Source organism: Borostomias antarcticus (genome assembly GCF_949987555.1).
Source record: "Borostomias antarcticus genome assembly, chromosome: 10".
In the NCBI taxonomy this organism is placed as follows: domain Eukaryota; kingdom Metazoa; phylum Chordata; class Actinopteri; order Stomiiformes; family Stomiidae; genus Borostomias; species Borostomias antarcticus.
Window position 1 is genome coordinate 8,963,386 of NC_140243.1, and position 26,835 is coordinate 8,990,220.

The 26,835-nt window shown below is 43.0% G+C and overlaps 4 protein-coding genes across 4 annotated transcripts; 3 read left to right on the top strand and 1 right to left on the bottom strand.

Annotated features, from left to right (window-relative positions):
* Nucleotides 1-470: 470 nt before the first annotated feature.
* On the bottom strand, nucleotides 471-6,810 carry tomm70a (translocase of outer mitochondrial membrane 70 homolog A). Its single transcript, XM_084445157.1, has 12 exons — nucleotides 6,508-6,810; nucleotides 4,924-5,097; nucleotides 4,652-4,778; nucleotides 4,394-4,503; nucleotides 3,795-3,943; nucleotides 3,408-3,615; nucleotides 2,682-2,816; nucleotides 2,379-2,486; nucleotides 2,048-2,164; nucleotides 1,803-1,900; nucleotides 1,524-1,646; nucleotides 471-1,428 (listed from the first exon to the last, which is right to left on the bottom strand). Exons 1-12 carry the CDS (start codon nucleotides 6,751-6,753, stop codon nucleotides 1,275-1,277), a joined length of 1,749 nt encoding a protein of 582 aa, XP_084301283.1. The 5' UTR covers nucleotides 6,754-6,810; the 3' UTR covers nucleotides 471-1,274.
* A 3,451-nt stretch (nucleotides 6,811-10,261) lies between these two features.
* Nucleotides 10,262-13,633, top strand: lnp1 (leukemia NUP98 fusion partner 1; the record flags this gene model as incomplete). Its single annotated transcript, XM_084444445.1, has 5 exons — nucleotides 10,262-10,269; nucleotides 11,574-11,748; nucleotides 12,374-12,601; nucleotides 13,064-13,117; nucleotides 13,463-13,633. 5 exons carry the CDS (start codon nucleotides 10,262-10,264, stop codon nucleotides 13,631-13,633), a joined length of 636 nt encoding a protein of 211 aa, XP_084300571.1.
* Nucleotides 13,634-21,006: 7,373 nt separating this feature from the next.
* On the top strand, nucleotides 21,007-23,028 carry tmem45a (transmembrane protein 45a; the record flags this gene model as incomplete). The annotated part of the gene is made up of 5 exons (XM_084444360.1): nucleotides 21,007-21,202; nucleotides 21,624-21,836; nucleotides 22,129-22,313; nucleotides 22,459-22,601; nucleotides 22,932-23,028. 5 exons carry the CDS (start codon nucleotides 21,007-21,009, stop codon nucleotides 23,026-23,028), a joined length of 834 nt encoding a protein of 277 aa, XP_084300486.1.
* Nucleotides 23,029-24,422: 1,394 nt separating this feature from the next.
* sft2d2a (SFT2 domain containing 2a) lies at nucleotides 24,423-26,765 on the top strand (the record flags this gene model as incomplete). The annotated part of the gene is made up of 8 exons (XM_084444194.1): nucleotides 24,423-24,488; nucleotides 24,726-24,815; nucleotides 25,383-25,468; nucleotides 25,658-25,739; nucleotides 26,070-26,105; nucleotides 26,286-26,344; nucleotides 26,493-26,522; nucleotides 26,726-26,765. The coding sequence occupies 8 exons, from the start codon at nucleotides 24,423-24,425 to the stop codon at nucleotides 26,763-26,765; spliced, it is 489 nt and encodes a 162-aa protein (XP_084300320.1).
* Between the last annotated feature and the right edge of the window lie 70 nt (nucleotides 26,766-26,835).

Genomic DNA, 26,835 nt, shown 5'->3' on the forward strand with positions numbered 1-26,835 from the left:
ACAACTGAGAAGTTTGATGTGGCTCAGATCCTGGGTATAACTGAAACATCTTCAATTTAGCCCATTGGCAATACCCCCCAGATAACTTGAATGGTAAAGGAATTAAGTCATTCAGTAATTATAGCTTTATTTGCACAAATACCTTTTGACTGTGGTCGCAATACATATCTGGCATTAGGGAGAATGTGTTGTTTCTGAACATATAGAACGTCAACTGATGCACCTATTAACATACCTGGTGTCTTTAAAAGTAAAAGCTCGGATTATGCCTTTTCAGTGAACCTAGTGAGACAGAAAATAATATGCATTATAAATGTCCCTTCTGACATCTCAAGAAACAAGCAGTTTGAAAAGACCAAAATCAAAATAGCAGGACATTTCAAAAACGGTGCTGTCAAGCCATGTTAGATCTGAAGTTTCATCAAGTCTATTTTTTTCCAAATTGCTTTAGACCAGTATTACAGCACAAGCATTGTATTAACATTTATTTATAAAGAGAAATATCACACATGCTGTACAGAATATATAAAAAGGAAAACAGGCAATCCCAAATAAAAAAAAAACATTTCAGGACCCAAATCCTTTGACTTAACCAGTGTGTACCCTTATTCCACACGTTGTGATATGGATTCCAGCATTACACCAAACACAGACATCATTATACATACGTATTTAACTAAAATTTAAATCCTGCATTCACGACCTGATAACGGTTTTGTTAGAATATGGAAGCGGCTTGACAGAAACACAGAGAACAAGAACGATAGTAACAAAAATCAACAGTTCAGTGACACTGAAGTGCACATTTACCCTTTGTAATATTAAAAATGTCATTATTGTACATACTAGTAATCCATTGAATGTATATCCTTTTGGGAATACAATTAGTAAATTACTTGAGAATAATAAGGACGTGGCCATTCACAGATTTTTTGATGGAGTAGATGACAGACGATCTTTCTAAAGAAATTATCACATACTTTGGTACAATATGGACAAAAAGGGTTCAGGGTTGATGGTTGGGGTCAAACTAAGTGCCAGGATGCGGGGCATGTGGATTAAGACCTCTAATTCCCCAGGTATTTCTGAAGCTTAAATCGACATAGTGCCATTGTGAACAGTAAATACTCCCTCTTCATTTCACCCCCACTTCCATTTGACATTATGGGCACATATATTTTTTCCTGTTTTTCTTAGCCAGTACTCATATTTTGTACACAAAAAACCCCGGCTCAGCAGTGAACAAGAGGGATGGAGGTGGATCAGCAGGATGGTTACAGCGTTGGAGGTTTCAGCCCGTACTTCCTGGCTACCTCGGTCTGGGCGTAAGCAGCATCACACAGTGAGTACAAGTGGGCCATCTCCATCTCTGACTTAGCCAGGTTAATGGCCTTGTTGAACATGTCTATCGCCTTGTCAAGATTGCCCCTGAAAGATGAGCAGCACGTCGGTTACTTAAATGTCGTTCACTGAATCCTACGCCACTGTAGGGGAACTGGACAAAATGAGAGTTGTGAACTTACCTTTGAACTTCAATGGTTCCCATGGTTTCGTAGGCAAAGTCACATTTGTTGTCGATCTCAATGGCCTTGCTGATTAGGTCCAGCCCCAAGTCCAAGTCCTGTTTCCACTGGAGCTGCAGCAGACTGGACAGAGACCGAACCATGAGTTCTACAAGCCTATGACATCAACACTGATGTTCAGTCTGTTAAATTGACATTCAAAGAAATAAAGAACAGGTGGACAGCTGCAATTAGTCACAGATTACATTGGTATAACCCATTGGTGAAACTTGCTCTCACCCCTTGTGGACATATGTGGTAGCGTTGTCTGGCTCGAGGTCAATACACTCGTCGTACATCTCATCTGCTTTGCCAAACTGCTGCTGGTCAGTCAAAGCCTGAAAGGAATATGTGCAAAAAAACAACATACATGTAACCAACCACATTGCCAATTCAAAGCTATAACTAGTATACTGTATATCATTTAATAACAATCCACACAGTCAACCAGCCATAAACACAGCATTCCTGATGGTGTACTATACCTGAGCATAGAGAGCGTAGCCCTCAGCACACTTTGGAAACCTCCTGATGACGTCTTCAAAGCCATCAATGGCGGTCTGCACCTGGGAGGGGTTGTTTCCAGTGTAGGCCTGTCTGTACTGAAGGACACACACAAACATTACATCAGTCATTTAGCTGATGCTTTTATCCAAAGCGACTTACAGTAATTGCATTTAACATAGGAAAGTTAAAAAGAAATTATAAAAAGAAATTATTTCACCACTGTAAAATCTGTACTAGCCTAGAAGCAGCATCTCAGCTGACTTTGAACTGAATGTGTATTTGAGAGGTGGTTTCCTCATGTCCACTCACAAGGGCAAAGCACTTCTGTGCCTGGGCCAGAGCAGAGTCTGGTCTGAGAAGGATGCACTCGTCGAAGTCCCCCACTGCCTCGTCCACCTGGTCCAGCAGGATCTTCAGCTGAGGGGAGACGCGCATCACGACACCATCAAAACCTCTCGCGCCCACCTGTCACTCAGCACTAGCTCGCAGCAGCCCCAGTCTCTGTTACTGATGTTAAACACCAGGATATTATAGACACGCACAGGAAACTGTGACGGTAGGGGACACCTGCTCGATGGGAGGGGATTAGCGAGAGCACGACGACAACCCTACCTGCCCCCTGTGGTGATAGACATCGGCGTTGCGCGTGTCGATCTCGGCGGCCATGTTGAAGTCTTGCGTGGAGAGCATGGGTTGCTGCTGCTGCATGTACATGCTTCCGCGCTTGATCAGCGCATTGGCCCGCAGCTATTAGGGCAGAGAGCATAGCGTTACAGCAGCAGTATACAAAGAACATCAAAGAAGCACCATCAAGACAAAATACAAATGTACAATAGATACAAAATATACAATAAATCTAAATATACATACACAAGAGTGCAACAAAAAAAGTATATAACCGTAGATATGTTCTTTAGAATGCCTAGATGTATCTTGTATCATGGTACCTGGAGAGCATTTCATTATAAAGGTACCTGTATTTTGTACATATGACATCCTTGTAAGAAAGAGAAGCCCGGCTAACCATCCACCCTCATGTCCGTAGTACTGGAACTCTGGCATGTACTGTATAGGTCAGAGCTGCGAGATTTGTGTTTGTGTACAAGGTAAGTTTTGAATTACTCAGGCTGTGTACTGCTATACACGTGAACATGGCTGAAGTCGGTACTGAACATGGCACTGTAGATGTGGGTCTGTGTCATGTATGCACTGTGGTCGTGTCAGGTTTGCTGCAGCTCGAAGGCAAATTCTAGAGTCGTCCTGTGCGATCAGACCTCTCATCTATCTATTCAACTCTACGTCTATCCAGGTGAGAGGCAAGAGTGACAGTCCCCGTACCTTGACATTGGCGTCCTCCATGTTGATGACCCGGTCCAGGTCGGGCTGAGCACCGCAGGCGTTGCCTATCAGCAGGTAGAAGGTGGCGCGCAGTAACAGGGCCTCTGCAGTGTACCGGCCCCCAGACTCCACCTCCTTAGTGCACTCACTGATGATTTTGTCATAGTTCTCCTCCTCCATGTACTGCTTGGCCTTCAGGTAGCCAGAGCTATGGAGAAGAAGACCACATGTATTTGGTATGTCGGTAGAATAACAGTTTATTATAAGGATTCTTATAGTGAGACATGTAAGAATGTTCAGCAAAGTAGCATCGTAACAGCAGACTTATTCTCCTGACACAGGGTTTAATGTCCCCATTATAGAATTGTCACCAAAATGATCTCTGACCTCTCTGTGACCTCAGCGGCCTCGCCCTCGTTGTCCTTGTCCTCATCCTTCTTCTCCCCCTTCTGGAGGGGTTGGGAGATGACATCGTCGGTGAAAGAGCTGAAGTAGGACTTGATGAACTGGGGGGAGGGCATCAGGGGCTCCCGGTTCTACAGAGACAGGGAGAGAGAGAAGGAGAGAGAGAGAAGGAAACGATCCATTATTATAATGTCCACGTTCTACTTTCTCTATAGATGGAGGGGAATCTGACACGCCAGATTATTTGCTCTCCATAACCATCTGGGAACTCTCTCTTGGAAACTGTTTGGAAAACGGCAAGCACTTTCAAAATTACTTGGCAGGTGATTGGATGAACCATCTGAAAAAAAAATCTGAAAAGGTCTATCACACGTCAACTTAAACTGCTCATCGCCATCTTAAACCTGCCCAGCGTAGCTGTTTGCATTTCAAATTCCTCAGAACTAACGCTGATTGGGAGATCGTTTTCTGATCAGGCTCAAAATTTTCTCTACGGAGAGTATCCAGACTGATTTGCGAGCAACAACGTGAGCTCGCAACATCAGGATGGTCTCACAAAGACAGATGGAGGGTTCCCTAACCTTGTATTTTTCTTTGGCCTTCTCCTTCCCCAGTAACTTCAGCACCTTGTCTGCTAGCAGCATACTCTGCTGGTTCTGGAAGGCCTCGAGGATACATACTGCTGTAACATCTGGAGGTTCACAAGTGATATAAATGCAATGAGAATTAGGCTACTACTTTAAACATGGCAGCAACATGGCAATTACTTAAAATTAAAAGATTTTAATTAATTAAAAGATAGAATAACCATATTCCAAAAAGAACAAGCTAGGTCCAACCTTCAAGACACTCCTTCTTGCTGTCTAGTCTTTCCAGGGCCTTAGCCCTCCTAAACAGGGCCTTGACGTAGCGTGGGTTCAGCTCCACTGCGTGAGTGCAGTCCTGCACCACTTCGGCCCACTTCATCTGAAACCACATGCACAGTTAAGGCTACAGCCACACAGAGACATACACAACAGCCACTAGAATTACATATTTCAGACACATTTCAGATCTAATCTATGAACATGCTTCATGACCACATTGTCATTGTTGCGCAAATTGCACTGACCTGCTGCTCGTACGCTGCTGCTCTGTTCTGGTAGAAGGTGGATAGGTCAACCTTTTGCTCTCTGGGGCAGAGGGAGATGGCTTCTGTGTAGCACTGGATGGCCTGCTCGTATTTGCCAGCCTTGAAGTACTTATTGCCCCTGTTCTTTACTCCCTGGGCCCGGTCCAAAGGGGTCTGCATGAGGACAAGCACCCCCAGTTAGTTAGAAAGAGACACTGTGGTATTGTCATTGTGAGTTTTTTTTTTTTTTTTTTTTTAACTGGTGAGAAACAAGGAAAGTTAAGGTGTAGTCTCCATCTCTATATAATGAACTGTCAAACCACAATCCCAAGCGTGCATCTCAGTCTGACTGATAGGCTTAGCTGGTGATCAGCAGACAAGAAGTGGAGGATTAAAAGCCACTGACTCAGAAAAACCCAGTGATGTGGATTAAGCACAGCACTACAAGTGCACCTGTGGGCCTATAGCATGCCAGTACACAGGCATGACACAATACAATTTGGAAAGTTAACTCCCAGCTTTAGTTGATGCCTCCTTATTACATTTTAGTAACTCGGCGGGTGCATTTATTCAAATCACAGGAGACTCTCTGTACCAGTGTTTGTGACCACCAGAGAGACTGCAGGCGGCATGATTCGAGCCCTCCATGCTTCCCAGGGAAGGTGGTTTGGAGAGATAGACAGACCGAGCAGCTATGGCGACTTCCTCCTGAATAGTCCAACTAGTCAGGGAAGTTCTTAGTCTATTGTACAAAGTAAGAACAATCTGACTAAGTAGTGAGTTCACTTGGCTCTATCGCACTGGGATTCACAGCAGAGTGAATTTATTCAAATAGAAAGACTGAACTTTGGACTCCAGTTGCGAATGCCTGGGTTACAAATTAGCCAATAACGTTACCTTGCTTGCAAATCAAGCTGCATTTGCCTAGCTAGTGACACCGGGTTAAGTGAAAGGCCTGACAGGGTTAGGGTTAGATAGCTTAGTCGAAAGTTGGGTCCACTGAGTGCAACCAACTCGTTCAGTTGGCTAATAACAGTAACGTTAGAGGGCTAGCTATAACGTAAACTAAAACCAAAGCATCACTTCAATTCGGTGTGATGAAGTAACATGTGCTTGGCTGCTCACATTACTCTATTACAATTGTCCAGTTAATGTTAGCTAACGCTACCCGCCCCCCATACAACTAACATTAGCTAGTAGCCTAAATTAGCCAGCCCAAGTTCGCTACAGAAAGCCCAACCTGAGTAACGTTATCTCGATAAAAAACAGATCAACTCAAGTAACTGTATCATGAACACCTCGGCCATACATTATTAGCCTATCTTGCTGTAATCAGTGTACGGGGTCGCGTGCTCTGATAAGTCGACATTTTGAAACGAGCTAACGAGCTAACGTTACTGCATGGGTAGCTAGCTAACGTGAGCAGCTACACACAGGTGCGACTCATTGACAGCTGGTGTCCTTGAATGTACTTTTGTGCCAATACAAATTTACACGACACAAATGGGTAACGTTCAACGCTCAACGCTCTGTCAGGGGCAAGCAGCCCATGCATTGATTGCAGACTGGTTGAAAGACTCGTACCATGTTCTCCTGCTCATTGCTCTCGCGATTAGCAGCGCCTTCTTGGCCCTGGACAGGGCTCGCGCTGCCTTCGGGGGTTTTCCTTTCCCCGTCGCGTTTCCCCTGCGGGTCCTTCGTTCGCCGGCGGTTCCAGAGGTACACGGCACCAACCCCTAGGACTATAGGGGTGCCTACCAACAGTGCCAACTGCCAGCGGGGTAAACCACTCCCAGACTGCGGCTCGACAGGCTTTGAAGCGGCCATCATCCACCACGCAACGGACAGCAACAAGCGCACACACTTCTGCCTCCGCCTCACCGATTCAGTACGTGTGCTCGGAGGTCACCGCAGCACAGAATCCTGGGATACTGGCGGGTCAGTGCAACTGCAACCGGTGCGTTCCCTGTTCCCTACTTCCTGTTATGAGTTTATGAATGAACTTAGAGCTGTCACAGCGTAAACAAACTGTGGAGATAGTGCTACATTCTACTACATTCGCACTAACATTGTCATACTCAACAGGGATGAGTTCAGCCCCGACATAAAATTGCAAAACGTTTATTGAAGCAGAAACTGTGGTGCATTGGAAGTTGGAACACGCTGCTGATTGGGTAACACCATGGATGTATTCAGCGCATGGAGGTATAACTAATAAACGTATAGCACACCCACCCCCATTGCCTCCCCCAGCGCCATATGTGCTACAGGGAAATCAAAGAGCCCCATCTAGTGATCAAATAATGTAATGCAACTGTGTGGCACGTGTGTGTGCGTGCAGAGAGAGAGAGAGAGAGAAAGAGAGAGCGTGCATGCAATGGCCTGATTTCGATTGCCCTTCCTAAAACACATTTCTATGTTTAGCAGAGCCTGGTGCTGGTTAGGGCAGTGCTCGGGTTTAACCACTGGTGCCCTCTGGCAGGTTGTCCTCGCACTTGCTGGGCCGTCACTGGCCTACCATTGTTTCAAAGTCAACAGACATAAAAAAGGTACTGTCTAGTTTTTGAATACTATTTACAAGCTGCTTGTGTAAACAAGTGAATTGTGAGTCCTCATAAACCCTCGTGGAGTGAGTCTGAGGTAGTAGTAGCGAGTAGCTGGTAAACCACTCCTCAAAGGAGAGCTGACAGGTCCTCCAAGAGGGACGTCCCCATTGCTGCAACTGTCAGCGCGTCCACCTCGCAAGCGGAAAAGTCTGTAAGAGCGTGGATTCGAATCCTGCCCTGGGCAAGACCTTAACATGGGTTAAACTGAAAGAACACAATGCAGAGTAGAGTACTAACACTATGAAATATTAACTCTGCTCACAGGTGTGATACATTGCATGTGATTTCCTTGATAATCAGACAAGGAAGTGATGATGAGTCCTCACAGCACAATATTTTTCGCTGGTTTTTGTTTGGAGAGACTGTGGTAGAAGAGGCACAACACTCAATATAAAATCGTACATTTGTTATGGACATACATAGCCATATAGACATAGCCTACTACTGAAGAGACATTTTGGTGGCTTAGTCAGACCTTCATCAGACAAGCTGTCTGGAGAAATTTAAATAAGAAAATTGATACTCTTCTGGGCTGCACCACTTCTTCATCTTCATCCCTCATCCTGGTCCCTCATTTTGTTTTTTGTTCTGAAAAGGATACCAAATAGTATTTGATAGTGGATGTTGAACTACATTGGATAAATTGATGATAAATAAGCCTAGATGTTTCTGTAAAGCCAGGCCATGACTTATTCAAATGTTCAAGACTCTACTTTTGTGTTTGCCTCTCATAAACCTACCCTTCTATGGGTAGGTCCAGGCCCGCATTAAGGCACCCATGGGCCCCGGGGCTAGGCATTTTCCTAGGCCCCCCCCCCTCCCAGTAACAGTACCCTCACCACCACCAGCAACACCACCCCCGCCACTGCTACCAACACACACACAATTTCACTATATTGTAACAATCTCTGCAACTCAGAATATTGTATTATTAATTTGCTTAATATTTGAGCCAAGTTTCATATTTATAATTCAAAATTTACAATTCTACTCTTAAGCCAGGCGCACACACTCCGGTCCAGCAACTCAACATCCACACTCTAGCGCCAACATCTAACTAATGACGCAGGCACGCTCCCTTTAACCCCCCTCCCTCACCAACACAAGCCCCGAGCATCAAGAACAAAAACCTATTCATCACATACAACCTGGCTGCACGCATCATTCTGTCCACTCACAAGTAGAGCAAGCATAAGATAGCCTACTGATCAATAGAAACGCGCAGGTAGGCTAATAATGCCTTAGGTTTAAATTTGATTTGCATTCAATGCATTCTTACCTTTAAAAAGGCTTCTTCCTGGCTTTACGCCTGGCAAAGTTCTTAATTAGAGCAGTAAAGGGCTCTCAGAATGTCATTTTCCAAAGACATCAATGTCAAGTGGTTGAGTCTTTCTTGTCCCATTGTAGAGCCCAGTCTGTTTTTGAGGTCTGAGTTTTGAGCGCTCTCGAGAGGCATTGGATACAGGCAGAGTTAAGTAAATCCTTAAGGCTATATCCATGTTTGGAAATACTGAAGACAGGTCCATCTTTCTTATTAATCTGAATGGTATTTCTTATGAAGCATTGCAGCAGCTGAATTTAGCTAAAGCTTTCGCTACATTTTCAAAAACGAGTAAAGCTATGCTTTAGCTATAGAGCATAGTTGCACAGCCAGGCAGGTAGCTAGCTACTTTGCATCGGTGTAATTAATAGCTTTGATTACGGCCCTGTTACAATGGAGTAGAACGTTAATCAACCTTATTAATTAAACTTGTCATTCTCGTTTACAAGCTCAAAATATCTGGTGTGCAAAAGGCCTAGCCTGCTTGTGGATGTTGCCCGTCTCCTCAGCTCTAACTGCCGGCGACTCATCGGCCAATGTTGACGCAGGGTCTCGTCCTCAGGCCCAGCACTTGCAGCTACGCTGAAATACCCCGTTAACTTTGGGATTTTTGTCAGTAAATGTGTTTCCATTTCAAATTTATCTCTTTGTTTTTTTACGTTTAGTCGACCCACTTTCACTTTTCTTTGAGTTTCCATTGACATCTTTGGCTATATTATGTTGTCTCTCAAGTCGAAGTCGCTCACAAAACTTCACTCAAGCAGCCAGTCAAATCACCAGCCAATCAAATCACGGTATGTAAATACTCCAGTCACAGAGCCAATCAAATCACGGTATGTAAATACTCCAGTCACAGAGCCAATCAAATCGGCAATTGAATCGCGCTTATATTAGCGGAGCTTTGAACTTGAGCCACTTCGAGTCCGCTCCAAGGAACGCAGGACGCCCCTAGTGGGCTGTGGCGCCCTTTACGCCGTCGGGCCCCGGGGCTCAAGCCCCGGTAAGCCCGTGCATTAAATCGGGCTTGGGTAGGTCTACTGTAGACCTATGTGCATGTCTAAACCGGAGTAAACGATCAAAATACGATAAGGTATACAATGGTATAGCCTAGGTGCGGAGAATGTAGACCAGATTACATTATTAGAACCAAAACAGACACAATGCATCATCCACAAAGACACAGTCTCCACAGAGACTGCTGAGTGCTGAAGTATCTATTAATTCTGGCTCACCATGTTCTACAACATGACCCTGGCTCCACAGAATCAAACTGTCAGTTTGATACAGTCAGCCTGATTCGGAGAAGCACTACAATTTTGAAACATGACACACAATTACTGTATGTGGTTCAACTTAACAGTAACCCAAGACAGAGGTTGTTGCTTTTCTCATGATACCACCTTGCAAGGGAATGAGAAGGTAAACGTGTGGTCAGCGTTAAGTCAATATTTAAGTGATTTCACTCAGTCTTTACAGTCTGATCACCTCTAGGCTATATGTAATTTCTGTCCTCTCCAGCACAAACAAATAAAATTGCTGTTTCTGTCCAAACTCTCCTCTCTAGGGATATACTGTGTCCTGCAAGCCTGTCTCTGTCAGTCCAGATGAACTCTTTCAGACTTTAGGTTGACTGAGACAATTAGCAGTATTTTTGACGTGATATGTTTTTGTGTGAGGGAGGCCTTTCCCTGGTCTTGGGTCTAAATGGCACACTCTCACTCACTCTCACTCACTGAGTTCATTACCGTGTGCCTTGTTGCTAACTAAACTTAAAACAAGAAGTTCGGAAATGTGTGTTTGGGCAATCCCACAAATTCCTACGGTATAAAATCTATTGCCAACAGAGTAATCATGTACCAAATCTCTAAAGTGAGCATATATTGTTAACCATGGCCTGGCCTATGTGGATCAATGAGTAGCCTATCACATGCCTTTAAACACGTCAGTCAATAGTGTTAAGTTTACACTTTCCATCAGCATTTTCTAGAAAATTTGCAAGACAAAGAGTGCATCTGGATCGCAAACATTGTGTAACATGAAATTTTGAGTTTTTTCCCCCCTATGTACAGTTTAACCTGACTAGTGACAAAAACAATTGATTGAGTGAAGCCCACTGCCCTAAAGCTCCCTCCCCCTCTGCCCTGCATTAGGCCCAAGCCTGCAGCAAGCGGGGGTTGACAGTCCCACGCTCCATAACTATTGGCAGGTTTGATGTGCTCAGCGAGTGGAAAGTATGGGGAAATTGGAGTTTTAGTATCTGCCCCCCAGGCTTTGAGCTCTGTAATGGAAAGATTAAAAGCAGCCGCCCACCCATCCCTCTTCCAAACAAGTAGTCCTCCTACTTTCCCTCCACTCCCCTCGCTTTCACTCTCCCTGCGATGTTAAATAGATTACATGGGATTCCCGGACAAAAGCTGTGCGGTTTATTTTTGGGTCCCCCTCGAATAACATAACTAAACTGGCAGTGCTTAACCGATCAAAGGGATTTAATTAAAGTGACATACCTTAGTCACCCGAGACAGTGTGGTGTGGGCTCACCACAGTAGCCTAGTAGGCTACACTTTAAACTTGAAAGCACGCAGAGTTTGATCCAGGAGAGCCTAGTGTCAGCATTGTTGGACCCTGCCAGACATAGCCTAACCGGGGATACACTTCTCTCCATTCTCCCCTGATTTTGGAGCGCCTGGTGAGCTCCCAAACCCCGCTTCCATCCTGGCCCTCAGACTGCTTCCCGCCATCATCGTGGACAACGATGAGGACGATGACGGCAACTTCACAAACTGGATGAGCAGCTACTGGGGCCATGGACCAGAAAGCGGAAACTCCAGGGAGAGGAAGCGCAGCTTCAGAAGACCAGCAAGATCAAAGACCGATCGCAGAGCATCTCTTCCGTGTATGGTAAGCACCCTCACGAGGAACGGTGGTCTGTTTGACTGGAACACTGCATGGGGACCTAGTTTGATATTACCAGGGAAGAGATAGGCCTGCCCTCCTTAAATTCACTCTTACTCTGCATGAAGCCACTGGTCTACTACTGTAGCCTATTGTTACAATTGCTGGCCTTTGTTGTGAAAAGTAAATTCTTAACTACTGACTGAAACTTTATTGTATATCTGGTTGTGTATAAAAACATTTGGCAACAACATAATGCTTATGGAAACTTCTATCTTATCCATGTTAAATGAGTGGGTAGCCTATCTAACCTACCCTATCTTTAAAGTTTAATAAAGCTCATATAGCGTCATATAGCTTCTGAATAAATAAAGTGGTCATACAGCAGAGGTACAGAGCTTCTGTATTTAAACTACAAATAGGCTAAATAGACTACAAATAGGACTAAATGTCCAAAATAGCGTAAGCGCACTACCCCTTTAAGCCTTTGCAGTCATAACCATGAAAAAGCAGAAGGTTACAGTTTAGCAGTCTGAGCCCTTGCAGTCTCATGTGAAAACATCCTGAGATTAGCATCAAGGATAGTTTCCAATGGAGTCTGATAGTTTCCCCCTTTCTCTGTGGATTTCAGTCACAGCTGGATACCATGCATTTGAACCGGCTTCATGCAGCCACTGTGGCACCCGCCCCCATCCACCTGAAGGAGGTCAGACCTCACCAACGAGCACAGCGGACGTCCTCTGAAGACAACAGTCGGCAGAAGCCAGCCATCCCAGAGAACCACATCGCCACCATCCCTGAGCTGACAGAGTCCTTTGAGAGGAGACTACACTTCCACAACAAGAAAGTCATTTCGCTTGTATGTGGGAACGCCATATGTAACCCATGTTAAAGGCTTGCATAGAGAGGGATTCAAACGCTCTTCTGCTTCTGAGGCGGACGCGCTAACAGTTGTGCCAATAGGGGTGTCCCGCTTGGAGGGACTGTTAGCGCTCCTTTAAGGAGTGAGTTTAACCAACTCCTCACTACTACTTCTACTACAACCTGGGACTCACAAGGACACTTTGTTAGTAGTTACATTTATACTACCTCCATGGACATAATGTAGTACAGCCACAGATCACTGACAGGCCTCAGAGTTGACAGAGAGCATTATTGCACAGAGTCTGTGCTAGAAATGTTCAGTATCGGAGTGAAGTTTGTAGTTTGTATGGTTTGTCTTACTGTGTGATTTTATTGACAAGAGGCCTAATGCATTTCTGATATTTTACAGAGTGATACAGACAATTTGTGTCTAATCTGTCTTGATGACATGCATAAGGATGGAGGAGGAGTCATCCAAGAGCTGCACTGTGCACACCGCTTCCACAAAGAGGTGAGATTTCGGCCCCCCCAAAAAACACTGCTAGCATCAGATTCCACGCTTGTCTACTTCACACTTATCCTGCGTTGAGCTCTTCCCTCACTTTGTCACATACCCTCGCTGATACTGCTGCATGCAAGCATGTGAAACATCAAAGATAGCTCTCTGGATGCATGGATGTCATTACTGCAAGGGCGTTCCCCACACCGCATGAGAAAACATGTCTGAAACTGACTCCCCTCTGAACCAACAACCCCAATTGAAGCATGGATCCCCAAAGCGGCTTTGTTGTGAACCTGACGACACCTGGCTCGTTAAATACGATGTCTCTGACCCTCTGATTGGTGGGCTCGGAAGGCGGCGAGGAAAGTACAGCACGGGCGTCCCCGGAGCGGAAGCGCGGCGGCGGAGTGTGAGAGGAGGAGGTCCACAGACGAGCGGAGGAGGTCGGGAGAGGGGCCGTTCTGTGAGGGGCAGGAGGTGTGCTGCACGCCCCGCCGACAGCTGTCCCTGCGGAGGCAACGCTGATATCGGGAACACGTTGATGTCAACATGGGTAGGGGGGAAACAGGATGTGTACCCTCCCTCTGTTGGACTAAACATCAGCCTGCTGTTTGACCTGTTCAGCAGTCTGCTATTGGAGCTCTGGAATAACTGGCCCTGGCCTGATCCAAAGAATGAGCTGTAGGCTACTGTATACTTAAGCCTTTTTGAGACCTACAGTATGTGTCGATGGACAAATCTAAACACTTCCCACTTGCCCTCAGTCATCATTATATCTCTCCATGCTCTGGATCCCTATGTAAAAAAAAAATAAAGAAAAAAAGAAAAGCAAATCACAGAACTCCAAAAACCACAGAACTACCACAAAGCCTTGGAATTCTTTATCAAGTTTAGACTATAGCCTACAGTAATCGCTCTGATTGGCTACCACAGAATTGCCCACAGATAAACTTTACCCTCGCCATGTCTTGTTCTATAAAAATGCTTAATCTATACTACACTACCATTAGTAAATAGCCTTCCTGTGTGAAATGTAAATTGTATTACATAAATGGTTATGTTTGATGTTCTTGGTCATAGATAAGCCAGTTAGTCCCCTTGATCTGTACATTGCATGCTGCAGTATTTAATGTGTTTGTGCTTTCCTATTTCATATGGGACTTTTATGATAATGAAAAAGTATAATTACTTTATGTGTAATTAAAACATTTGTTTTTCTGTTCTCTCAAGTCAATAGCCTAATAAGATTATTTAAATTTGCTTGTGCTAGAGAGTGTAACAAAATGACAGAGGTTATTAGACAGAAAAGGAGAGAATTGTTTAAGAGCCTCACTCGCTTCAGAACTTTCAACCAAGGGTCAAAGGTGACAGTTAGTTAGTCTCAGGGTCACATCCTGAGGGTTGAGGTCATCAGGGAGTAGTTTGGCTTCTGTCGGGGTCAGGGATAGCAGGTCAGGTAGCACGCATGTGGAAATTAGCTACCGGGTTCAATAATGGAAATCAATACCAGTAGTGTGAGAATGACTGAAAACAATGGCCAGAGCAAATGCCCAGTTCGCAGCCTGTTATACATATTGCTCTGTCTGTTGTGTCTTATTCAACAGGCTATTTTATAGTGTAGGCCAGGGCAGAGGCTAAGACAAAACCCTCTTTGAGAAATGACAGTATTTCTATAGTATTAATGACAATAAAAGCCCCTCACACTTTAACAATTGCCATTCACCATAATGGCCCCTGACCTGAATATTAGGTAGCATGAGTCTGCAGTGGTTCTGTACCTATATATGAAGAGTCTACTAGTATGACCAAACTGAGCTAACTAAGCAGTCGGTGTGTTTCAGTGCATGGAGTGGTGGCTGTGGAAGAAGCAGATGTGCCCCACATGTCGCCTCCAAGTGTCCATGTCTGAGCAGTTCTGCTGGTCCTGTGCTCGCATTGAAATGCCCTGATGCCCCCGCCTCTCCCCAAGCTTCGCGTCCTGCCATACACTTTGCCAGTAATTTTGCATGTGATCTCACCACTCTCTCTCTCTCCCTCTCTCTCTCCCTCTCTCTCTCTCTCTAGTCTCCCCTCTTTACCTTTTACTGATGCTGTTTTTACATCCAATTACAGTCTACATCCTGCACTGCCAAATTACAAACGAGTTTACTGTTTATTGTAAACTGTAAGGAAAACTTGAAGTAAAATCATTCATTGTGAATAGAGTGCTGCAGATATACTGTGGGTTTTATAACTCGTATGCACTTGATTCAGCTGAACATTCAGTCTTGTTTTATTATGATTTGTATTTACAGCAAGTTATAAGTAGCCTATGTTTTTAATGATTATAGTTATTATGTAGCTACAGTATCCTGCTATAAACTCTCCCCTTCCCTTTGCTGAATAAGCATACCTTGTGCTACAGTAGGTACAGTAAATTGCCCCATGACCTATACACTGCACATGGAATAAAGTAATTTCATGCATATTTAAGATTAATTAAGTTTGTTAATTGTACGATCACCCCTTCTGGGAAAATACAGTAGGTTATCTTGAAAGACGCTAGATGTTGGCTACTTAGTGGTGTCAACGACGTGATGTTTTGCACGTAGGTGAGGCAGGACCATTGGAGGAATTTGATTCGCCATCATTTCCTAACCAAATGAGGCTATCCTCCAGCATTACGCGATCTTGTATTAAAAAAAAAATCCAATATCAGCATGTGGTACACATTAGGCTACATGGTGTACGGACTATATTTCTTCCTATAAAATATTATTAAAGTTTGCTCAACTGGTGGTCTGGGAAGTAACGGATTGTACTGTAGGCTATTTCTCTGGTTCTGCAGGCGGGGTAAAAGTGCACACGTGGAATCTTGCTCTCTGAAGACTGAAAGAGTATTTAACCAATCAAAGTAAGACACAGTGACGTAAATGTAAAATATCCAGCCAATCATATACCTTTTAGGGACGTTTCCCCAAAGATGCCTAAAATAATTTACAATCATTGCGAAAAAGTGATTGCAAGACGGTATCCAGCAGAGGGATGTAGTCTAGTTGGCATCTCCTCAGATCACAGTCTTGGAGAGATTTATTTTCAAGGAACGGACAAATACAACATTTTGAAGATGGTCAAATGCTTTAAAATGGGTTTGAATACAATGTAAATGTTTATTTTATAGAACGGACCCACCACTTTTCGTATCCAGACAGTTCTGAAAACCTGCGAACAAACCGACATAGGTGAGGAAATTTCACAATTAAAACTTTTCATATAGGGTAGGCTAGACCTATAGCCTATCTTTTTGACCAAACAGATATTGTAACAAATATAAAAGGCTAGTGTAAATTTAGAATCCTTGTAGTAATATGCTTTTTGTCCATAAAACACACAACACATCCACACATGGAATGATGAAACCAGAAATTAAATCTTTAGGACTGACATAAAGGAGTGGTTTGGTATTTAGCAATACGTTATACGGTTATTTATGAGCATATACAACGGTCCATATAAACATGTTGACAGACTGCACTCTTGAGATGCTCATTGAGTGCTCATTGCTCATGTCACAGCTACACAACAGCATTGTGTGCTTAGCTGTGACATGAGCAATGAGCAGTCACAATGTTTATATGGACCTTTGTATAGATCAAATAACCAACAGGGTTTATCATGCTAAATACCAAACTACTCCTTTAAATTGACTCTCCCAGGCCATGCCTGTCTGCCTAGCCTAATGAGACCTTCATAAACAAATAATAGCCTATTATTGTGCATCATAAACTTGATGCCTTGAGACCAGCATTCATGGTCAACAGCTTTATGACTTGACCTACCATGAACACAACTCAGCCTCTGGCTTCTGGATGCTGTGAGTGATTCCTCTCTCTCTCTCTCTCTCTCTCTCTCTCTCTCTCTCTCTCTCTCTCTCTCTCTCTCTCTCTCTCACACACACACACACACACACACACACACACACACACACACACACACACACACACACACACACACACACAGTCACACCTCATGGCCGGTAAATCAATTACTCTGCATTATTTAGGCCCATTCTTCATCTCTTCAGTTGTCTGAGTTAGACTCCATGTCTGCGGCTTCTCCCCTATTTGCATGTCAAGGCAGTGTTGTTGTATTGAACACAGATGTGCCAACCAATCACTCTTCAACCTTCCTCAGCCCATACTGAGGTACTAAGGAGTGATTGTGGGATCCATCTCCATGGTGACAGGACAGGGCACTGAACGAAGACTGTGACCCACAGCAGTCATTCAGAATTGGGTCTGAAAGTCGAGCAGCTTCCCAGTATCATTTGTGTGTATTCGTCCTCTCTCTTTACAAATTCATCACTGTCCCACTGACAGATATACTTATTTATAATTTCCAAAACTGCAGAGCCACACTCTATAGGCCTACTGTATCCTCTAGAAATCCTCCTTTCTGAACGCACTGCTGATGGCTAATGATTCAACAGGTTTATGAGGCTATGCCCAGTGTAACATGTCACACATGACTTCAATGGTATATAAAACCCATAAAACCCTAACCTTATACAACCATGATGACTAATCATGCAAAACTGCAGACAAGGCCACAGCACTGTAGGGCATTGTGGAGACAGTACGGGCACTGAGTGCGTTCAAGAATTTCAAGAAGAAGGATTTAGTGTTGGTGACGTTCCATTGGATGTACCACATGCTGGATTGTACTGAGAACAATAGGGATTTTGGAACATATTGGAAAGTTAAAGTGATAACCTGTAAACAGCTACTGTGGGTATGGTTATGCATACGTAGAGCACCACGGCACCATCTCGACATTCAGTGATTTTTTTTAGGAATACAGGTGCAGAGAGTAAAAGAAAAGTAAACTTTGAATGGGAATGCATACTGTAGACGTAATACTGTAAAACAATTCAGCCTACATCTATATGTCTGTCGCCTAGTACATAAAACATACTTGTATTTGATTTGGTGTGTGTAAGTGTATGCACCTGACACAGTCCGGTTATCGATGACTTTGTCAAGTGGTGTGAGGAGTCCTCTCGTCAATTAGACATACCTTTAAGGTAGCTGCACACTGCCCCAACCAACACCAACCAAGACCATCGTTGGATTGGTGTGCCATGTTTGTTTTAGGGAATTTCTGCTTTATTAGGATAGGACAGTAGAAGAACAGACAGGAAAGGTGGGAGAAGGAAAGAGGGGAAGACATGCAGCAAAGAGAGTGGGCTGGATTCAAACCCACACCGCTGCGGTAAGGACTAGCCTTTACACAGTACGCCCCTGATCCATTGAGCCACCGGGGCGCCCCTGTAAAATTCCAACCTTCCAACAAGGCTGGGTGTTGGGAGTTGGTTGGCGTTGGTTGGGGCAGTGTGCCTTAAGACAAAAGGCATGATCCTTGATTTTAGAAGATATGCCCACACACATGAAGTCACATCCATTAAAGGTCAGACAGTGGAATGTGTGCAATTTAACAAATATCTTTGGACTATTGACTCAAAACTGAACTTGAACTGAACTGAAGCTGTGTGCAAAAAGGGGCATCGGTGTTGTTTAAAAATCCACATGAACAAAACCATGATGACCTTATTTTACAGTGCTTTTATTGAATCAATTTGATCTTTTTCTTTGGTGTTATGGTTTGGAAACTTACAGTATAAGAACAGAAACTCTAACCTAACCCTAACCCTTAATCAAATGGTTACAGTAAATGGTCTAACTCTATTATGCTGATTATTGAGTCACAATACTCAGATAAACAAGTCGTAGCAAACTGCACAAATGATAAAGAAGGAACATTTTTTTATTCTATCTTTTTGTTTAGTGGTTTAGTGATGATTGGAACCTTGAGTGCCTACTTTTATTATCTTTGTCTGCTGTCGGTGTTGTTTCCAGATGGATGACTCATCTACAGCAAACCAAATCTACCTACAGTATCCTGTACTCAAATAAAGTAGCCTGAACCTGAATCTGAGCCTGGTATTCTGCTGTAGGCCACTCCTCCGGCCACTCGTCTTTGTTGATGAATTATATTCAAACAAAGGATCAAATGATCAAAGGCAGCTGTTTGGGATGAAAATAGCACAGAGGCACTCTGCAGTTGAATGATTGTATCCCTGAGATGCATGACGATTTCAACATTATGAGTTTATTCTTGCTCAAACCTATTCATCATGAGCCCACATAGTACTTAATTACCATGTGATTTTAATTTGAAAGTAATGAAGTAATATTTGTATTCAGTCTTCTTTTCAGACATGGTACTCAATGTTTGCTAATTTTAATCAATCTCAAGTGCATCCATTGATTAAAAAAACTGTTGGAGTAGGACAGCTGTGAAGTGTAGAGGTAATCAGTGCACATCTTTCCTCTCCTGAGTCCCTCTTCACCTTTCCACCCTCCACACACACTCATGCACACACACACACACACACACACACACACACACACACACACACACACACACACACACACACACACACACACACACACACACACACACACACACACCTTCCCCATTTAGAGGAGCCAAGGTCAGCTGTAGAGCCGTCCCATCTCGGCACTCATTATATACTGATTGCACTGTTTAACTCAACCACAGACACCGCCTCCACTTTCCCTTTCTCCGGGAACAGCTTCTGTTTGCCCTCAAGGGGACAAAGGCCAAAGGTATTCAGTGATGTTTTCTCTCCTCTGGAGGAAAAGGAAAAAAGGTTGGAGAAAAACTAGATCTGCAATATTACCTTTTCCCTCCACCCAACAAAAACGGAGCCCACTTCAAAGATGTGCTTCTGTTTTCTCACCTGCGCAGGTGTAGATGGGAGATATTGGGAATGTTTGGTCTTTGGTATTTACCATTATCACTGCTCAAAAGCTCAGGATAGCGGAGAGGCATTTTCAGACGTCTCTCTCTAGCACCAAACATCTTTAGTTTGCAGTATTTGCTCTGACTTTAGCTGTTTTGTCTTGCAGTTTAAATGTGAATGTCAAATGCATACAATAAATAAAACATTGCCTGTAGATCTCTTCATACTTAAAGGAGTAGTAAAGGGAAAATGCATGTTTAGCCCTGTTTTAAGGTTACTTATGATCATATACAATGGTTCAGATCAAAACGTTGACAAAACTAGCGCTTTTGAGAAAGTCTGTTAATTGCTCTACCACCGTTTTGGTCATACAATGGATGTGGCTGGGCACCTTGAAAAATCATTCAAAAAACATGTTAAACTCTCAATTTCAAAGACAAGAAACTCACCAAGGTGTTAGTTGGCGTTCTGACATAATTCGCCATAAAGTAAGATTCTAGTTCATCTGGAAAGGCTTTTTTAAATATTTAGCATAGAACTATTTAGTCGCAGCACATACGTGTGTAAACTTCCGCAAACTAGGTAGCCTAGCAACATAAACAATAACAATAGCTACCGTAAGTAGTTCCGCTTCCTGAATCCCCTCTGCGGATTGATCTACACATCTACAACGGTCGCTTCAATACAAGTCAATGGATTTCATAAAATGATCAATAAAACCCTACAGGATTCATACTTTGCTGGCGAATTTGGTGTCAGAACACCAACGTACACCAATTACCCCCTCGGTCAGCTTCTTGTCTTTGAAATCGAGAGTTTAACATGTTTTTGAATGATTTTTCAAGGTGCCCACCCACATCCATTGTATGACCTAAATGATGGTAGAGCAATTATCAGACTTGCTCAAAAGTGCTAGTTTTGTCAACGTTTTAATCTGAACTATTGTATATGATCATAAGTAACCTTAAAACAGGGCTAAACATGCATTTCCCCTTTACTACTCCTTTAATAAGAAAGTAACATACTACTACTATTACTAATAGAATATTGACGTCGCCTGTCAACTTCCATGTTCAAGGTGCTGTGAGGGGTCATGGGAAGCTTCCAGGGTCATGCTTTGCCAGGGAGCTTCTTCCTGATCGCCGGGCTGTGGTGGGCGGGGAAGTACTCCCTGTGGTATGCCACCCGCAGGAACAAGAGTCTGGGCTCCACCCGTCTGACCAACAAGGCCACGCAGCGCCGGCTGGAGATTGTTGAAGGCTCCGTCGTCCTGCTCTTCTCTGTGGTTGGTAAGCATCTGCACACAGACAACCCAAACCTGGAGATACGGCTGTTTTTTCATACATAAAGTATATTGAATGTACTACACAAGCTTCTTCAAGGGTTCTGGGGGAACCGTCTGAAAAAAATGTTTTGTGGGGTTTCTGGTGGAACTGTTTATCGGTGAAATGGTTATAGTGATATGGTTATAACCCTTGTTCGGTTATAAATAGTTTTACCTGGAACTGTAACGTTATTTAGAGGGTTCCCCTACCTACAGGGACAACCGAAGAACCTAAAATGGTTCTAGCTAGCACCTCTGCGAGTGTACAATCGTGAAACAATCTTTGATGAGCAAATTAGATACATATCAAAGTATTCAGCACCCTCTGTGTATGAAATGCGCTATACAAATAAAGTTTGATTTGATTTGACTGTGGTGTAATTCAGGTATGGTGGCAGAGCAGTTTGCTGCAAACGGGCCCAGGTTCCACCTGTACGACTATACAGAGAAGCACTGGGACTGCCTGATGAACTGGCAGCATACCACCATGTACCTTTTCTTTGCTCTGGTCGGGGCCATGTCTCTGATCATCCACACCACTGACGCTGCCCCCCTGGCGCTGGACAGACTGATGCTGGCCATCGCTTTCTTCAATGAAGGTAAGGAAGGAAGGCGTCTGGGGTTAGGCTCAGGCAGGGGTTTCAAAAACATCTCATTCCTCTCATTGTTTTGTATCATGTATTTTAATATGTATGCAGGGCCGACTTCATGTGACTACCTGTCTTAATAAAGAAAAATAAAGAATAAAATAAAACTCCATTGTGGCTAATGGTGGACCTAGACATGTTCCATAGTGTTTCACAGCCTCTGATAAAAACACAGTGTAAATCATATCCAACTAGACTTTTGCAGGTAGTGTACACTATATTTAAGTACTTTGTTGTTTTGCAGGGTTCCTTTTCCTGTATCACCTCCATGGCAGGGCAATGCTAGACGTCCATGTCCACCAGCTGGTGCTCTTTGCTGTCTTCGGGACGGCTTTGACGGCCCTCCTGGAGGTCTTCCACCGAGGAAACATCCTACTGGAACTGCTGCGATGCACATTGACTCTGCTGCAGGGGAGCTGGTTCTGGCAGGTGAATGCAGATAATTCCCCATCAGGGTGTGTGTGTGAGAGTGTGTGTGTGTGTGTGTGTGCTTGTATGTGTATTACTGTATCTGAAAACACTCCCTTTTACCTTTTTGATTTTCTCCCACACACGTCCTCATGGCCTTTGGCAGATTGGCTTTGTGTTGTATCCCCCCAACGGGCCCGAGTGGGACAGGAATGATCACAACAACATGATGTTCATCACCATGTGTTACTGCTGGCACCTGGCCTCTGCCCTGCTCACTGTGAGCGTGGTCTACTGCACCGTCAGCTGGTGAGAACCCCCTCCTCTATATCCTCCATATTATGTAGTTAAGCAACTGCCGTTGTAGCCTTTTCAAATCAAATTTCAAACTTTAACTTGAAGAAAAAAATACGTTGTAGTTTTGACACCACTTAAGCCAGATTCAGATACAAGACAAGCAGAAATTTGATTGTTTTGTGAAAGTTCTAAAACGGACGTTTTCAATATTAAACTTCTAAATCTCATGCAAAGACTCAAGAGGATCTGAAACGAGCGTCTCTCCCCAGCTGTTTTATTGTTAACCTGGCTTTATCCACTTGAGGATTGTTTGGCTTTAATTGATCTCCCCTGTCCCTGCAGTGTGGTCCGCTCCAGATTGAAGAGGACGCCCCCCATGGAGATGGGACTGCTGAAGCCCAGAGAAAGAGAGCCTGAGTCGGAGGATGAGGTCCTATGAAGGCCTGAGATCACTGTCTCCATCCTTCCCTCACATCCTGTGTGGACTCCAGCCCAAGAGTCTGGGTGACTCAATCAGGGATTTTGTGTGAATAGTCCCCTCTACAGTATACTGTGTCCTTACCTGCAGTAACAGGGAAGGTATCCCTCCACACTCTTAGAAAAGATGTGTTATTATAAGGACAATGTAACACCTGTGTGTTTGGTTAAGGACAATATAACACAACGTGTTGTTTTTAACACATCTGTTCTAAGAGTGCAGGGATTAATAACCAGGGATGATAAGAAAAGGGATATGGACATGGTTTACTTTATTGCAAATTAAGATATAATGTCATGTGTTGTCTCACCTCTTTGCTACCTCTGCCCAGAAATATCCGTTCTAGTCCCTGCTTAATCTACAGGCTTGGTCTTGTTGTTCATCAGGCTTATTATACTTGGACACATGCTTATTTCACTGCACAAAGTATGAGGCTAAAGTTTAATTAGTTATTATTCGCTTCATCTTAGTGAGATGAATGACACTGATGTGTGCTCTATGACAAACAGTCTGTGTGATGTTTTGTATAGCAGCGCCATCTTGTGGTGAACACAGGTTGCATTGTGTGTTCATGGGACATCATTCTTGGACATACTTGAAACAAATGTTCAGGTAAAGAAATACTCTGACAATGTTTTACTCTAATACAAATATTGTGCCTTGAGGGGGATTACCTTTAAATACTGTCAGACACAGTCTCTCCAGTGGAACAGTGGACTGTAGTTGTCAAGTAGTAAGACTATCAATTCTGTCTGTAGAATGCTCTTATAAACTAAACATTTTAGAATAAAATGTTGTTATTATTGACATTATAATTATCACTCCCAACCTGCCTAAATTCTTACTGCCTTCTTTCTGCTTCATCGTGAACATGTTTATTTGAAGCCTCCATACACAACCTAAAAAAGCTTCTCTGAGCATCAAAGGATATTGTGTGCAAAGTGGGAGGCATATCTTGAATTGATGTATTTATTTTTTCGCAATATTGATGGCTTGGATTTTATCAGTGTGCTATATATATTTAAGAATAGCCTATACTTGGACTTTTGGAACTTTTGCATCAATGTATCAAATTCAAATTTACATTAAAGTATTTTTTCCAGTTCTATGTGACTTGTCAGATTTTCACGGCCATTTGCTTTAAGAAAGGACAGATTGGTCTACTATCAGCCGATGTCAACAGGTGTCACTGTGAGTACATCACACCCATTGAGGATGTTAAGCACTGCAGGTGACAGGCTTCTGCCTCTGACGTTTACATGTTACTCGACACAGATTGAAGTAAACTGTCACAGGGAAGAAGAATGACATTCTAGTTAGTTGTTTCTTCCGATACATCACACAACGCAGGCATAATGGACAAACTGAAGTCGGTTTTGAGTGGTGAGGAAGGACGTAGTGACAACCGAAATATTTTGCAGGTAATTCTAAAAGATTTAGCCTAATTATTGACTGAACGATTCATCAGTCAGAGCGTGACATAACTTCAGATTATCTCAAAACAAATACACCTATAGGCTATTTTAGATATTTAATAACCAGAATTAATTCGTCACCTCGTAATTGCAGACATTTCCTTGGAAGACTATATTATTATATAAGATTATACGACAGTTTTATTAAATTGATTGACTGAAACGGCAAACATCTTATTGCAGATGGCGGATGAAGCCTCCAGTCTAGGTTGGGGCACACGTGTAAAGGGATTCATCGGCTGTGCTGTGATGGGGGTTGTGTGCACCGTTTTGGTGAGACCATTGCAAAGATGTCAGTAATAGTGTTAATGGAATCTGCGTATAGACCTTACAGTCCATGTTTCCCGACCAACAGCGTAACAGAGTGATGTGGTACTACTGGTTCTTCTTGCTCTTTGGAATGTAGGCTATCCAATGTTCTTTCTCTTGGAATGTTTCTTGATGAACTTTTCCTCCGCTGTGGTTGTAAAGGAAGTTAACAAGCGTAGCCTATATTTTGCTGTCTCCATAATGAATTAATGAATAGCCTAAATAATAATAATAATAAATAGGCTATTATTATTACAATAATAACAACAATAACAACAATAATACTAATAACAATAATTATTATTATAACACTAATAATAATACTACTACTACTAATAATAATAATAATCAAGGGGAATTTCAGTCATAAAAGCACATAATACACAAACGTATAGATAGTCAATAAGGACATTGGTCGGAAAATACTGTGATCTACAATGTTGTTTTAGTCTGTCTCAAAATAGACCTGGGGGTAAGATTAGATTAGATTAACACAAGGCTCATTGTCTTTCTTTCTGCTTGCCATTGCAGGGTGTCGGTGCGCTGTTTATCCCCAAGCTGGGACTCACTCTGTTCATTGTGTTTTACACCTTTGGAAACATCTGCTCCCTCTGCAGGTGGATTTTATAGTTCCAGAGATGATAAACAACGATGACATAAATAATTCTGATTATATGAAACAGATACTAAATCAATGGTTTGTCAAGTAGGCCTACAGCACTGTGATAATCTATAATGTATAAATAAGAGTCTTGTTTCTGAATGCCCTCCTATAGAGAGATTTGACAGTGTGAATCTGCCCACAGCACAATGTTTCTGATGGGGCCAGTGAAACAGCTGAAAAGAATGTGTGACAAAACCAGAGCGCTGGCCACCACCATCATGCTGGTGAGTCCACAGTGCCTCCCCTCACCCCCCATCCCATGGTATATCATCTCTATGGCTGCTGAAAGAGGATGTACTGTATATTATTCATTAACTGAGATCATTTATGTCTGCTATTTCCATGAACACAATGGAAATGGGAAAAGAGTGAGGAAATCAGGATAGAGATTTGAGTAGTTTTGAATTTATGACACTATATGCTAACACACTATTTTAAGATGTACTGCAATGGAAGAAGCCCAGCGCAATTGTCCTCTTATGTTTAAGTCAACTTGAACAGACGTGTGGCTGACATTGTTGTATGCCTAGCTGTCATATTCTTCTGTGTTCTAGACTTGCCTTGTGTTGACTCTCTGTGCAGCTTTCTGGGTGAGTAATCCAATATATCATATGTTTGATGTAGGTTACAGTTCAAGATAAGTGATTAGATTACTTTTTGCTTCAATGTTTTTATAATTTGAATGGTTGAAAGGTTGTCAGTTGCCTATCTTGATCTGACAGTAGGGTATCTAGTTGTTGTGATCACTACATTATTTGTTTTTCTTCTAGTGGAAGAACTTTGGGCTTGCTCTGCTGTTTGTCATCTTGCAAGTCATAGCATTCTTCTGGTGAGACAGTTACTCTATGAAATTATTGTCGTTTTGTCCCTTGTGAAGGGACAAGGACAATTCCATCTTATTTTGTATATGACATATTAGGGTGCACTGTGTGGTACTTCATTGATTTCAGACTGACTTAAGACTTTTCTATTTACAGGTATGGTTTGTCGTACATTCCATTTATAAGGTTGGTAATTATTTTATCAAGTCTATTTAGTGAGGTCAAGATGTTTCACTGACATTAATACTCTTGTAGCACTTTGAGCATTTAAATGACAAATGTGTTACAAACAAAATGTGTGTGTGTGTGTGTGTGTGTGTGTGTGTGTATATATATACATATATGTTGGCCACATGTTGTCATTGTCTCCTATTCTGTTATCTCTCCAGGGATGCAATACTGAAGCTATTCACCATCTGTGTGAAGTAAAGAAGGATTGGGCTTTCAGATTGAAGAAACACTCCAGATAGCAAGCAGATCTGGGCCATATATGGGCCGG